At 46.5% G+C, this 13,839-nt stretch overlaps 1 protein-coding gene across 3 annotated transcripts; it reads left to right on the top strand.

The window, feature by feature from the left end:
- The first annotated feature begins 5 nt into the window (after positions 1–5).
- Plagl2 (PLAG1 like zinc finger 2) lies at positions 6–13,527 on the top strand. Of its 3 annotated transcripts, XM_020171944.2 has the most exons (3): positions 6–132; positions 5,445–5,818; positions 8,453–13,527. In XM_020171944.2, exons 2-3 carry the CDS (start codon positions 5,559–5,561, stop codon positions 9,681–9,683), a joined length of 1,491 nt encoding a protein of 496 aa, XP_020027533.1. In that variant the 5' UTR covers positions 6–132; positions 5,445–5,558; the 3' UTR covers positions 9,684–13,527. The 3 variants fall into 3 exon arrangements, with proteins under 3 accessions (XP_020027533.1, XP_020027534.1, XP_073930645.1); XM_020171945.2 differs by lacking the exon at positions 5,445–5,818 and having other exon boundaries at positions 55–132; XM_074074544.1 differs by lacking the exon at positions 6–132 and having other exon boundaries at positions 460–5,818.
- The last annotated feature ends 312 nt before the right edge of the window (positions 13,528–13,839 follow it).

Below are 13,839 nucleotides of genomic sequence, written 5' to 3'. Positions count from 1 at the left end.
CAGCCCGAGCGCCCGCTCGCGCGGCTCCCACAATGCACCGCACAATGGCCCGACCGCCGCCACTACCGGGGCCTGAGCGGGCCTGGCGGAGCCCGAGCGCGGCCCGGCCCGCAGCGCGGGGCCCCGAGCGCGGTGAGTGCCGGCGAGGGCCCTGGGGGACGGCGGGGAGTGGGGCGGGAGGACGTCTCGCTGCGCCCGCAAGCCCGGCACCCAGAGCGGCGGTGCCCCTCACCTTGGGCCCCTCAGCGCGGTCGCCCACACCCCCGACTGGGCCCCCCCTCTGCGCCAGCCGGGTCCCAGATAGGCCCCAGGGCGACGAAAACTCTCCCCGGACCTCATACCTGTGTTTGGGGGATCCGAAGAAGTCCTCTCAGCCCCCTCCCTGCCTAGTCCTGGAGACGCAGCCTGAGGGTTCCCCACTCCCGACCCCTGGGCTCCCTGGAGACCCAGATAACGCGCGGCTGACCTTACTAGGGACCCGGGTCTGGGGGACGTAGATAAGCTGCACCTGCTCCCTCCCAGAGACACGCCTACCCCGACCCACATAACCCCCTCTTTCCTGCTCCAAATAGTCAGCTCTTTACCCTCTCTTTCATTTTTTTCCGGATTTATATAATCCCTTTTGAGGCTTCCCCCAAATCCCAGGGTCTGGAGAACCCAAATGAGGTCCTAGCTGTGGTTCCCTCCCCAGGGACCATACTCCCAAACTTTAGACAGTTTCCATCAGGAGACCCATTTTGAGACCCTCCTGAAATTCAAGAGAAAGCACTTCTCTCTTCAACCCCCGGAGCCTTCCTCTAGCGCTTAGAATCCTCCTCCCCCTTTCTTTTAGGGGTCTTTTAGAGAGCCAGGTAACTTCCTTATGATTCTTCACCATGCTTGCCCTTCCTGCCCATCCCCAAGACCCCCAACCCCTTAGACTTCTTCCTGAATTCCTGTCTCTTCCCACCGTCCACTCCCATCTCCCAGTCTTAAGGGGAATTTAACATTTCCCACCAGAGTTGGGCGGGATAGAAGCTGGCCAGCTCAGAGACAGGACCGTTTCCCACAAATCCAGTCCCATGCTGTGGCCCAATTTGGGGGGAAAACTGTGTGGGGGAGTTGGTACTTTCACCTGCAAGTGTAGTCAGTCTTCTTTCTTGTGTGTTTTTCCACCTGTCAGCCTGGAGCTGTGATAGAGTCTGGCCTTGGGTTTCTAACCCTCGGCTCCCAAGGAGAGGCCCCACTAGATTGGGGGGTGGGTGTCTAAGCAGGTTTCCTCCCTGTGAAAATGAGACTGGAGTGAGTTGCAGCCATTTGCTCAAGGCCTCCCCAGGAGTGGGAGGCAGTGGAATCTGAAGAAATAGGGAATCAAAGGGACTCTTTGCAAAGAGGCCCATCTACACTGACAGAACTAGCAGCCCAGAGTAAATCCAACCCCTGTTAATCCTGTTTGATGTTTCTTGGAATGATGCAAGTCACTGAGACTCCTCAGTCTCCCTGTAATTTAATTCTCCCACTACTCTGGAATGGGGTGTGTGTGCGCTGAGTATGAGTGAGGGGGGCAGCTATTCCCGTTTCCCCCTTCCTGCTCACTATTTTCCAGCCAACCAGAGAGTGCCTTTTGGATTTGTTTCTGGTGCCTAGGACCTGCGTATATTTTGTTGTTGTTTTTCCCTCTTTAATTCTATTTATAATTTCCCAGTTTCTATTTTGGGTTCTCTTAAGAGAAGATTCTGTCCACCCCAAGGAATGATTCCTGGGTGTGTTTCCTTGTAGGCAGGTGTTGAATTGAGTTCTTCAGCTCCCCAAGTAGCTCTTGAGCAGGAGAAATAAAAGCTATTTTAGGGTAGTCACTGAAGTGAAGCTGTTAATCCTCTGTGGGTTTCTTTAGTTAAGAACACTCAGAGAGTAACCCTTTCCTTGATGTGGGGGTGGGGAAGCTATCCCTCAGCAGTATTTGGGTGGGGGGAAAACTGGAGTGTCGCACAGAAGTGGGAACATACAACTCAATACAAAGATAGTAGCTCTCTTGTTGGGCACTTGTAGCAGGCCAAACCCAATGCCGAGCCCTTTCCATACCTGACTAAAATAATCCTTACAATAAGCCTGTGAGGTAAGTATTTTTTAGCTTTACAGATGAGGAAACAGGCCAATAATGGAGAAAGAACTCAGTTTCTATAGAGATGATGTAACTCCATAAAAACTAGTTTCATCAGAGGGCAGCAGGCATCATGGCACACAACAGAAGATAGACAGGACCTTCCAGAGGCCATATAGAGCAAGAATTCCTACTTGGGATATGGATCTTAATACAGAAGAGGGTAGCATAAAAGTGTAATAAAGTGGTTATCCAGGTGAAAGAGAATTCTGGCCCAGGAGATGTGCTAGAGGAAGGTAAAGTAAGGAGCTAGTTAGAGGGGATGTACTGAGGGCTAGTTGTGAGGAAAAAGAGGAAGGCTGCATTCTGGGGAGATGCTGGGAAGGGAAGGAAACTCACTTTGAGGCGTAAGAAGTAACACCAAAGGGGGAAAAAAGAAGTACTACTCAGGCGCTGTGGGGAAAAGAGGCAGATGCAACTTGGACCTCAGAGGGCACTACATGTATTCACACATTTCATGTCACTTTCAAGAGTATTGTTTTACTTAATCCTCTAGGAATATCTTACAGGTACGTAAAATAAAACTCTAGTGTAGAAATTGAAGAGAGTGAGGTTCAGAGAAATAAAGTAACCTGCCTGTGGTTTCACAGCCAGTAAGTGGCTGCTCTTCTGATAGTAAGTCCAAGGTTCTTTCCATACTACCTCCCCCTTCAGATCAGACTCCAGAAAGAATCTTAGGCTGAAAACATACTGAGTTATACCAGTAGCTGGGAGGGATTGTGTTTGTTTTATGGGAACAGGTCTGTCAGCTTCTCTGTAGTTACGGTTATAGCATGAGACTAGAAGAACAGCTTTGAAAGAGAAGCAGAATTCTTACACAGTTTTGTCTAGGAAGGAGTCTGAAGGAACAGGTCTGATTATGTTCCTTCAGAACTCAGGAATCTTTCTGGATCAGAGGAGTTTGCAGACAAAGGAAAGAAAGAGAAGGACTAGATCCTCAAAAGTGTTCCTAGGTAACACTAGCAGCATTGGTTATCCAACAGCCTTCTGGTAACTGTAGGTAAGAACTTTGCTATGCTTTTTAAAAGGCCTAGGGGAGTAGGATCAGGGTGGTGGCTCTTTTGGTTTTAAACCATAGTCCCATTAAGTACAGATCAAGGAGAGCACATGGTTCCCGCCTTCTTCCCTTGGTTCTATCAGTACAACCTCATGGGTTCTTCTTAGCCACCACCAGCCTCTTTCCTAGAAGCCCATTACTCACTCTTTCAGTAGCAGCATAATAAACTGCTGTGTCTTGTTTGTGCATGTTCAAGAGAATAGATGAGTTGGACGTGTGGGAGGTGGGGGACCTACCATTCTCTTTCTGAGTTTGTGGAATTTCCAGGCTAGACTCCCATCTCACATCAGCCAAAGTGATTGTGACTTACTTTCCTCTGGCAGCCATTCCCAACTTTCCAGAAGCCAGGGTGTGAATCAAATATGAAGTGGGAGAGAATTTGACTTTGAAGATAGGGAAAATTCCCTCTAAACTAGATATGCACACTGGAGTTCACTGTCTGCCTGCTACAGTGTGTGTAGTAATCACTGGTATTATAAACAGGTAATTCCACCCTTGCAAAGGAGGAGGGGACTTAAACAATGAAAGCCGGACGTCAGAGGCCTATAAGGCTTATAGTGAAGCAGGCAAATATGTCACGATGATTTGAAGCTCAAGTAGGTCTGATTTTTACTGTTGCTTTCTCTCCCTGGCATGTGATTCACGCAAAATGCAGCCACCTTTGTGCAGAGCTTTCTAGGCAAATCTCTACTCGTGATGGGGAAATGTTTATCAAACTACGTTGCAATGTTTCTTCAAAAAAGAGGAATGGTTCCTGAACAGGATGTAGCTCCTGTTAATGTCGAGCAAAGCTTTGGGGCATGAACCCGCTGATGCTATCATCTCGTTCATGGCCAGTCTGTTGGATGAATGGTCACTGTAAGCAGCAGGTGCTAATGAGCTGAGCAAGCATTCTGTGGCCCACAGCTAGTTTGTGCAGTTAGCGCTTCCCCCAGATTCTTGTCGACAATCCACAGATACGTTCTTTGCTCTCTTCACATGGAAAAGCCTCATGTCCAGATTTTGGCATAATCTCTTCAAGGGGAATCCCCCTATTGTACCAAGATACATTGCAGTTGGTAATGTGTAGTTAGTGAGTATGAATGTGGATCTGTTGTCCCTCTTTTGAGAAATAGTATAGTTACTCCCATCTTTTCCCTGAGTTGGTATTAGGAAAGGAATCATGTCACAGTTAACTCCAGCCTTTCTCCCTACCTACCAACAAGAGAAAGGGTCAGACTTCAAAAATTTGGCTTCCCATTTTGGCAGGGCTTGAACCCAGTTTAAACTAGAATTTCCGGGTTTAAATTAAGCCCCTGAGAATCAACTTGCATTTAGTGATTAATTTACTCGTCTAAAAGAAAGTTGAAATTCTTTTTCTAGACATTAGATATATAGAGATAAAAGAGATATGATAAGAGCCCTCAGACAATCAGTTGGAGAAGACTAAATGCTAATGCTAATATGTTACCTTCTCCTAATGGAGAGGTGCATATATTCCTTTACAGTCTATAGGAGGGGCCACTCATCACCTTGAGTTGTTAGACAGGCTTTGCTGAAGAGGCACATCAGGCCTGGAGACCACAAGACCCAAAGAGGAGGTAGAGGTCAGGATGGCACCAGTACTGGTTTAGGGAAAATGCTGAATCTGCTATTTCCTCCTTAGACGGAACCTCCTGACATTGATGTGCTGCTAAAAAGCACATCTAGCCCAGTGCTGTCTCTCAGGGTGTAAATTTCCTAAGAAAAGGATTCTCCTCTTCCTTCTCCCTTGTCTTTTGGACATTTTATTGCTCCTTAGCACCTCTGTGAGGAGCAGAATTGTAGAAAGTAGTGGATGGGGGTGGGGATAGGATGAAAAGGAGGAGGAGAAACTGCTATCTCTAGGTTTAGTGGAAAGAATGTAAAAATGAAGTCAGAAGAGAAAGTTTAGCATTTCAGAGCCTTTAGTTTTTCAGATTATCCTGTTTCTTCTTAACCTAGACTGTACTAGCAATAATAGTTACCACTAAGTACTTTCTGGGTACCCACCCTTGTACTGAATGCTTTATATTCATGATCTCATTAAATCCTCAAAATGTCCTTATGATTTTGGAGATTATTATATCCACCTTATAAGAGAGTAAATAGCTCAGAGAAGTAAGTAATTGTCTGAACATCACACAGATTCTAAGTGGAAGACTGGGATCGGAGCGGGATCTGTCTGCTTTCAGAGCCCATGCACGCATGGTATTGGGCTCCCTAACACCAGGTGTTCTGATATTTCAGGTGAAGAGATTGTTTTCTGAAGGCTGCGTTGGAGGCTGTGACAGAGCGGAGAGCCCATGTGGAGCTGATGGGGAGGCTTTCTGAATAACATGGCCCTTTGCCATTAGCTTTGCCATGACCACATTTTTCACTAGCGTCCCTCCCTGGATTCAAGATGCAAAGCAGGAGGAGGAAGTGGGCTGGAAACTAGTTCCCAGGCCTCGGGCCCGGGAGGCAGAGAGTCAAGTAAAGTGCCAATGTGAAATCTCGGGGACACCCTTCTCAAATGGGGAGAAGCTGAGACCTCACAGCCTCCCCCATCTGGATCAGAGACCATATAGCTGCCCTCAGCTACACTGTGGCAAGGCTTTTGCCTCCAAGTACAAGCTGTATAGGTAGGTAACACTCTTATACCTCTTCCTGCCCCGAGGTTCCCAGACAAAGCCAGAGAGACTCCACTGAGTGTATTGCTTTTATTTGTGGCAAAAAAAAGTGAAGGTTAACTTGTCCTAGCCTTCTCTGAACGCTAACCATTTGAAGTCACTCACTAAAAAAATAAACATAGATTCAGACACTAGAATCTGATGAGTGCAGAATCAAGCTTCTGTGAACAAACTATACTGAACATTTTTTTTTTTAATATCTCACTTCTGTCAGGTAAATGATCAGAATCTTAGCCAAAAGTTAGACATCAGTCTTAGAACTTTAGAAGGAAGAGGAGATCCTCTGGTTCAGTCTGTACTTTTTAAAGTGAAGGCACAGAGCAGGGCCTTAACCAAGTTCACATGGCTTTGTAGGTCCTGCAGTGTTGCTGCTATTGAATCAGCCTGCTGCTCAGATGATTACTTCTGTCTTTGTAGAGTCCCTGGTGCCCCCTGGGTCAGCTGCTTTTCTGAAACTTGTAAGCCCAAGAATCCCTACTCAAAAGTGAAATAGAATGTGAAAAGCCTTGTTAAGGCAGATACGGCGGAGAAGATCTGGTGGGGAAGGGGCCTGGTGAGAGCTATTTTTATTTTATCCCTACCTTTCCATCAGAGGAACCAAGAACTTGCCCATTACAAATGAAATAGACCAGTCTGATGTACAGTCACCTAACCATTCGTTCATCTATGCAACTATTATTTTTTGACTAGTCATAGTGCTCATTGCTAGGGACAGAATACTAAGCCAGAAGGATGGGGGTGCTGACCCTTCTTGTATTTACCTTCTTAATAATGGGGGCAGGTAGCAAACAAGTAAATGCATCAACAAGATGACCATAGAAAGCCTCAGTTCCTCATCTGGAAAACAGTTTCTAGGTAGGAACTAAAATAGGCACCAGGGTAGTGTGGAGGCCAGGATTGCCCTCAGGACAGTTCTGTGGTCCTAGGAAAGTTTTGATTCTCTGTGCTTCTATATCTTAGGTGGACACTAGTCAGAGTTAACCTCTTAGACTTTCTTAGTTCCAGTAGGAGACTTCAGGAAAGGTCCTGGTCCAGGAGGTAGGAGCCCTGACATAATTTACGAATGATATTTGGTGAGTTACTAAACCTTTTGGGTCTTAATTCCCTCACTTGCAAAATGAAGAAAATAGACTGAAACTTCTCAGCACCTCCCTCCTTTATGTTGTCATGTCAGTCATGTTACAGGATCATGAACGTGAACATTCACATAGAGCATGAGGATAATCCTCCAGGTGGAAAAGGTCATAAGAGACAGCTATGATCTGCCTGAGTGAGCCAGAACTCAAGAAGGTTTAAATCTGCTTAAATACAGCCTCTGCCACTTACTGACTGGTAAATGGGCTACCTGGTGTTTCAGCCTTGTTTCAGAACAAGGTTAATGATACAGCTCACCCAGAGCTTCATGGTCTTGCCGAGTTGATTCTGAATGGATACTGAGCTATGAATTTCAGCTCCTGAACTCTGAGCTGCTTTCCAACCAGATAGGAACAGGTAAACTAAGGGACCCTAAGGTACTATACACTAAAACATTTCTTAAAGTATTACTGGTTTACACGGTAAGCAATTCAAATGCTACAAATGGGCATGCAGTGAAAAATGAAAGCCACTGTTCTTCTCCTCAAAGGCAGCGGTGGGACTAGTTTCTTGTATATCCTTCCTGAAACATTCAAACATGTATTCCCTTCCTTTTGTATTTTAAAAATGGATCGCATTACATGTACTGTATTGAACTTCCTCTTTTCACTTAGCTCTGTATATCTTGGGAACTTGTTCCAGACCAGGAACTTTATATACATTTCATTTTTCCCTTTATTGTGTCATTAAATTTTTTTACGTATATTTTTGAAGAGAAAATATATTCACATAATTCAAATTCAGAAGTTACCAAAAGATATGCAATGAAACTTCTCCATTACATCCATCTGTAAATTGTCTACTTCTTTCCCCCATAGACTACCAGTGATGTCAGTTTCTTATGCATCATTCCAGAAATTTTTTTTCTTTTAGTGGGACTGGGGTTTGAATTCAGGGTTTTGGGCTTGCAAAGCAGATGCTAACAAATCAGGCACTCTACCACTTGAGCCATACCTCCCAGAAATATTTTAAACAGATACAAACAAATATACATATGACTTCCCCCCTTTTCACATACAGAATATTCTGCCTCTTTGCTTTTTTCCACTTTTGTATCTAAGGAGTTTATTCCCAAAGGTACATTTATGCCCCCTCATTTTCAGGGCTGGTGGCATGGCTCAAGTGGTACCCAGTACCACTACAAAAAAGACTCTACTAAAGTTGCCTCATTTTAAAAATAACTTAGTCATTTTATAAACTTAGCATAAATTATGAACCAGTTCCCTATTGTTAGATTTGATGTTCAGATTGCTTTTTATTTTTTGCTACTACAACTAGTGCTTCCAAGAATGGCAGTACATACATGATTTTGCAAGGATATGAATAGAATATAGTTGGCATGGTATTCCATTGCATCACTTTATCACAATTTTTCTATCTAGTTTCCTGTTAATAGACACCTTGTGGTCTCCCATCTTCCTGCTATGACCTGTCTTCCATCCCTATCTTCAGGCACATGGCCACTCACTCAGCCCAGAAACCCCACCAGTGCATGTACTGTGATAAGATGTTTCACCGCAAGGACCATCTACGGAACCACTTGCAGACCCATGACCCCAACAAAGAAGCGCTCCACTGCTCTGAGTGCGGTAAGAATTACAATACAAAGCTGGGTTACCGTCGCCACCTGGCCATGCATGCTGCCAGCAGCGGTGACCTCAGCTGCAAGGTATGTTTGCAGACCTTTGAGAATACCCAGGCCCTGCTGGAGCACCTGAAGGCCCACTCACGCCGCGTAACAGGTGGTGCCAAGGAGAAGAAGCACCCCTGTGACCACTGTGACCGGAGGTTTTATACTCGTAAGGATGTGCGGCGGCACCTAGTGGTGCACACAGGCCGTAAGGACTTCCTTTGCCAGTACTGTGCACAGAGGTTCGGCCGCAAGGACCACCTGACACGTCATGTTAAGAAGAGCCACTCACAGGAGCTGCTCAAGATCAAGACAGAGCCAGTGGACATGTTAGGCTTACTCAGCTGCAGCTCCACAGTCAGCGTGAAGGAAGAGCTGAGCCCTGTGCTGTGCATGGCCTCTCGGGACGTGATGGGGGCCAAGGCCTTCCCTAGCATGTTGCCCATGGGCATGTATGGTGCCCACATCCCTACCATGCCCAGCACGGGTGTGCCACACTCCCTGGTGCACAACACGCTGCCCATGGGTATGAGCTACCCTCTGGAATCATCACCTATCTCTTCCCCAGCTCAGCTCCCTCCAAAATACCAGCTTGGATCTACCTCATACTTGCCCGACAAATTGCCCAAAGTGGAGGTGGATAGTTTTCTGGCGGAGCTTCCTGGAAGCCTGTCTCTCTCATCCGCCGAACCCCAGCCCGCCTCACCTCAGCCGGCGGCAGCTGCGGCCCTCCTAGATGAAGCACTGCTCGCCAAGAGCCCCGCCAACCTTTCTGAGGCCCTCTGCGCTGCTAATGTGGACTTCTCCCACTTACTGGGCTTTCTTCCACTCAATCTGCCCCCGTGTAACCCACCTGGGGCCACAGGAGGCCTGGTTATGGGCTACTCCCAGGCTGAGGCACAGCCCCTGCTCACCACTTTGCAAGCTCAACCTCAAGATTCTCCAGGAGCTGGGGGACCCCTGAACTTTGGGCCTCTGCACTCCTTGCCTCCTGTCTTCACCTCTGGCCTGAGTACCACCACCCTGCCTCGTTTCCACCAAGCATTCCAGTAGCTCCCACGGAGGCTCTCACTCAGTTTTGGCTCTGTCAGGGAGCCTCAATAACCACCCCGTCCGAGTCCCCCACAAAGGCAGCTGAGCTTTCAGAGCTGGGTTCAAAAAAAATTCCAGTGTCTGTATGGAGCACTTGGTTTGGGAGTTCAGGCTCTAGGATCAATTCCAGAAGGAGCCTTGAGCCCCTGCCCTATGAAAAGATCTCCTACTATAGGACTTTCAGGTATTTTTACTTTTATTTTTTTGATCTGAATTGGGAGCCACATTTAGCCCTCTTCTCCAAAGCTTCATCCTTCCTTCTCTTTGTAGAAGGGAAGGCCTCTTGGAGACACAGAGGGTTTCACCTTGGATGACCTCAAGAGAAATAGCCCAAGAAACCCGCCTCTGGTCCTAACCTGCAGACCCCACCACAGTTAGTTGTTCAGGCCCTGCTGTGGAAGGTCACTTGACTCTTTTGCCTACTTCCAACCATCAGGCAGGAGAGAGGGCCTCTGTTTTTCCCATCTACCCCCATCCTCACTGTACCAGCAGCTCCATTTTCAGTCAGTGTTGTCCAGCAGCGGTACCGTTTACACATTCGCCTCAGACACACCATTTCACCTCCCTTGCTACACTGTTAGCCTTAGAGTGATTGCAGTGAACACTGTTTACACACCGTGAATCCATTCCCACCAGTCCATTTCAGTTGGCACCAGCCTGAACCACTTGGTACCTGGTGTTAACTGGAGCCCTGTTTACAAGGCGGAGTCGGGTCTTGCTGACTTCTCTTCACTTGAGGTCACATTTTTCCCCTGTGGGGAAATAAACTGACTTTGGACTGCTTCAGCCTCTGCCATCTTCCATGACTTCGTCTGTCCCTGCCTTTCATGGCAGTGTCCACAGGAGACAGGCAAGAAGATCCGAGCAGCTTTCTCACAGGTCTGCAATTCTGTTTCTCTCCAAGTACATCATGACTCCCTCATCCTTCTTCTGAACTGGAGAGGGGAAGAAATGAAAGGCACGCCCACATCTATCACCTCCCCATTTCCTAACCCCACCCTGAACATCATGAGCTATTGTTATTTGTCTTAGAAGGAGGGACTCCGGGTTCTTGGCGGGTGAGGATTGCAAAGAAGAGGGAATGCGCCCCTCATTTGTCTCCCTCTCACTTGTCCCTTTTTCAGGAAGTTGTAGAATTGTTGAAAGAAGAGTTTTCAGAAAGTCAGGACTGGGCAGATAGTTGAATCCAATCTATGTAATCATTGTTGCCTCCCATACCAAAATTTTTCTTATTCACAGTGTCCCTTCTGTCTCCTCCACTTTGCAGTCCCTATGGACTCAGGACTACTGTGCATAGCCTTCTCTGCTCTCCATCAAGGAAAACTTCCACCTTCTTCTCATGATCCACCTCAATTGCCCCTAGCATCTAGTAAGGTTCTTACAGGAATTGATTAGTTTTTCTAACTTGTGAGGCTCCCTACCACAGACAGCACAGCCCTTGTCCAGAATCCAGCCGAACCCCAAATCCTGCTTCATCTCAGTTCTGCATGGGCTTTTCCCACGCATAGAAGGGAGGCAGCTCAGGGACCACCATTGTGGAACCTCTTGAGACACCTCCTCTCTGATTCAGAAACACACTTCTACCTCTTTACTGTTAACTCCTACAGTTGCAGCCAGAAGTCTGGGCACTATGTCAGTGGTGCCTTATGCTGGCTTCTCCACTAGGGTTTCAGGAAAAACTACCTAGGAACTGCCTCAACCTCCCACCTGTCCTCTCCTGACCCCCTCCTTCCATCTAGATTCACTGGTTTATTATCAGGAACTGTGCAGGTCCAAGACCTGGCCTTCCGCTTCAGCTCAGGCCAGTACTCCCTGTTTGAGGTGAAAGCCTTTAAACTTAGCTCCCTGGCCCTTTATTGGAAGCAATATGGAATGAATAAGCATGTTTTGATTTAGGCAGGGTAACTTGGGATACCTTTTAAAAAACAAAACCAGATATAAAAATGTCTGTCAAGGTTGTCATCCAACTAGGTGATTTGCTTCTAAAAATCAGTTACTGTCAGTGAGTCCCAGGGACTAATTAACATTTAGTTTTTAAAAGCATCTACCTTGGTACGCAGCCACCTCCTGCATGCTGTGCATGTTGTCGGGACTCATATTACAGGAAATGGTATGTGAGAATCCAAGTGGGACTTTGTTGCCATTCTTGTGTCTGGTCTTCACGAGACCCAGCACCCCTTCTTCTCTTGCCTGCAACCTTCCTGTGCCCTCAGTTTGTAGAGGCAAATAGGCCTCTGGCCACAAGAGTATAATGTCTTGGGCTGTTAGAGGAGTCCCATCTTCTCTGCTTGCCCTTTCCTGACCCTTATTGAGCTCTTCCCTCCCTTAGTGAGGCTGAGAAACTCAGAGGACAGGCAGAGCAACTATTTAACATCTTGTAACGGGGCCTTTCCCCCATCTCCTGTCTTTTCTCCTGCCTTTGCTCATTCCCATCTCCCATCCTTCCTGTCCTTTCAGAGTCCTCAACATGAGGAATTTTCCTGTCACTGTGAACTTTGCTGGTGCAAAGGAACATTACCTGCCTTCACTTTTTTTGGGCCATAGCCACCCTGCTGTTTCTCCCCCCCCCCCAAAAAAAAGCCTTTTTTTTTTTGCCTGGCTGTTGAAAGGATAAGAATCGCTTTATCCTGCACTCAGTACCCAGACTTACTTCAGTACCCCTTCTGAATCCATGAGAACCAGAGGGGCATTTGCCCAGGACAGGAGCCATGTCATGTGGCACAGGCCAGTCAGGGACAAGAAAAAAGTGATGTGCCCTTTCCTGACCACCTTTTCCAGCCTGCCAGCATTGAACTGACCTGTACTGCAAAGTAGCTGGTCAGGGCTGAGGACAGTCCTGGGGCCAGGGGCTGGCATGCCCAAGCATCAGCTCAAAGGATCCCTCCTCCAGTATCTTAAAGAGATGGGATGCCGGAAAAGGTGCACCAAGTTCCCCCTAACTTTTTACACATGGCATTTTGTTAATGGAAATCCGGGAAGCAGGTGTGATTACGTTTTTGCTCATAGATATTGTCCTAAGTTGAAGTTCCCCAATGCCCTAAACATTTTCCTAGTAGTCCTTTAAATTTCCCCTCCCTTTTTAGTAGCTGTTTTCTCCACCCTCTCTCTACCTTCCTTCTTATCTAGGAGCTGTTTTTAAGCACGATTTTTTTTTAACAGGTTGTATTGTACAGGATCAATATTTTGCTTTTTAACAAGGATATTTATGTAATAAGAAACTTTGCCTTAGGCAGGTGTTGGCCAGAAAAGTCCAGATTCCTCTGGGACCCCACCCTGGCCTCTCCTGGAGCTCTGAACCTGCTGTGGAAGGAATTGGCCATTACCTTCACCACTGGGGAGTAGGATCTGTGGCAAGCAAAGGGATGTTCACTGTTATAACCTAGTGCCTCATGGAGGGGTGTTGAAGCATTCCAGCCGAGTTGCTTCAGGTGTCGGTTGGCTTCCTTTGCCAGTTCACCCATATTCTGCATGTATGGCACTAGAAACCCTGAACACCTCTTCTCACGCCCTTTCCACCCTCCCAGTGGTCAAGGCTTGGGGGCCACTCTTTCGTAACGCCAGATTATTTAAAAAAGAGAAAAATACAAGACAAAAACCTTCTAGCACTTTGTAAACACAGTGAATAACCTCTTGGAGTATTTTTGGCTTTATATGAAACAAGGTTTTTAATTGTAAAATGTAAGTGCCATTAGAAAATGCACAGGGCGTATCTTTGTTAAAGTAGATTTTTCAATGTTTTACAGAATTACATTTTCAAAAAAAAGTTTTTATAATGAAGTTGTTTATTAAAAACTTCTGAATGATGTGTTTGGTGCTTGTGAACCTGTCTGATTGGGAAATTGTTGGAGAAAGCCTGTAATTGGAAAGAAGTTGAATCCCCAGACATCCTTAATATCCAATGTGATGATGGTGAGTGTAGAGCAGACAGTAACAACCACTCACATTAACAGAACCTTTATACTTTGAAAGGGTTTTAGTTTATTAGCATATATTGTATTAGAATTGTGGGTTTCATTATGACATGTTCATACATGTAAAATCAAAGTTATTGTAATGGGATGTCTGAGGTAAATAGTATTCTATTGGTTAAATCTTGGGTGCAAGGGTCAGGAAATCC

Source organism: Castor canadensis, chromosome 5 (genome assembly GCF_047511655.1).
Source record: "Castor canadensis chromosome 5, mCasCan1.hap1v2, whole genome shotgun sequence".
NCBI classification, from domain to species: Eukaryota; Metazoa; Chordata; class Mammalia; order Rodentia; family Castoridae; genus Castor; species Castor canadensis.
Note: the sequence above shows the minus strand (reverse complement) of the source record. Positions and strands in the feature narration are given on the sequence as shown.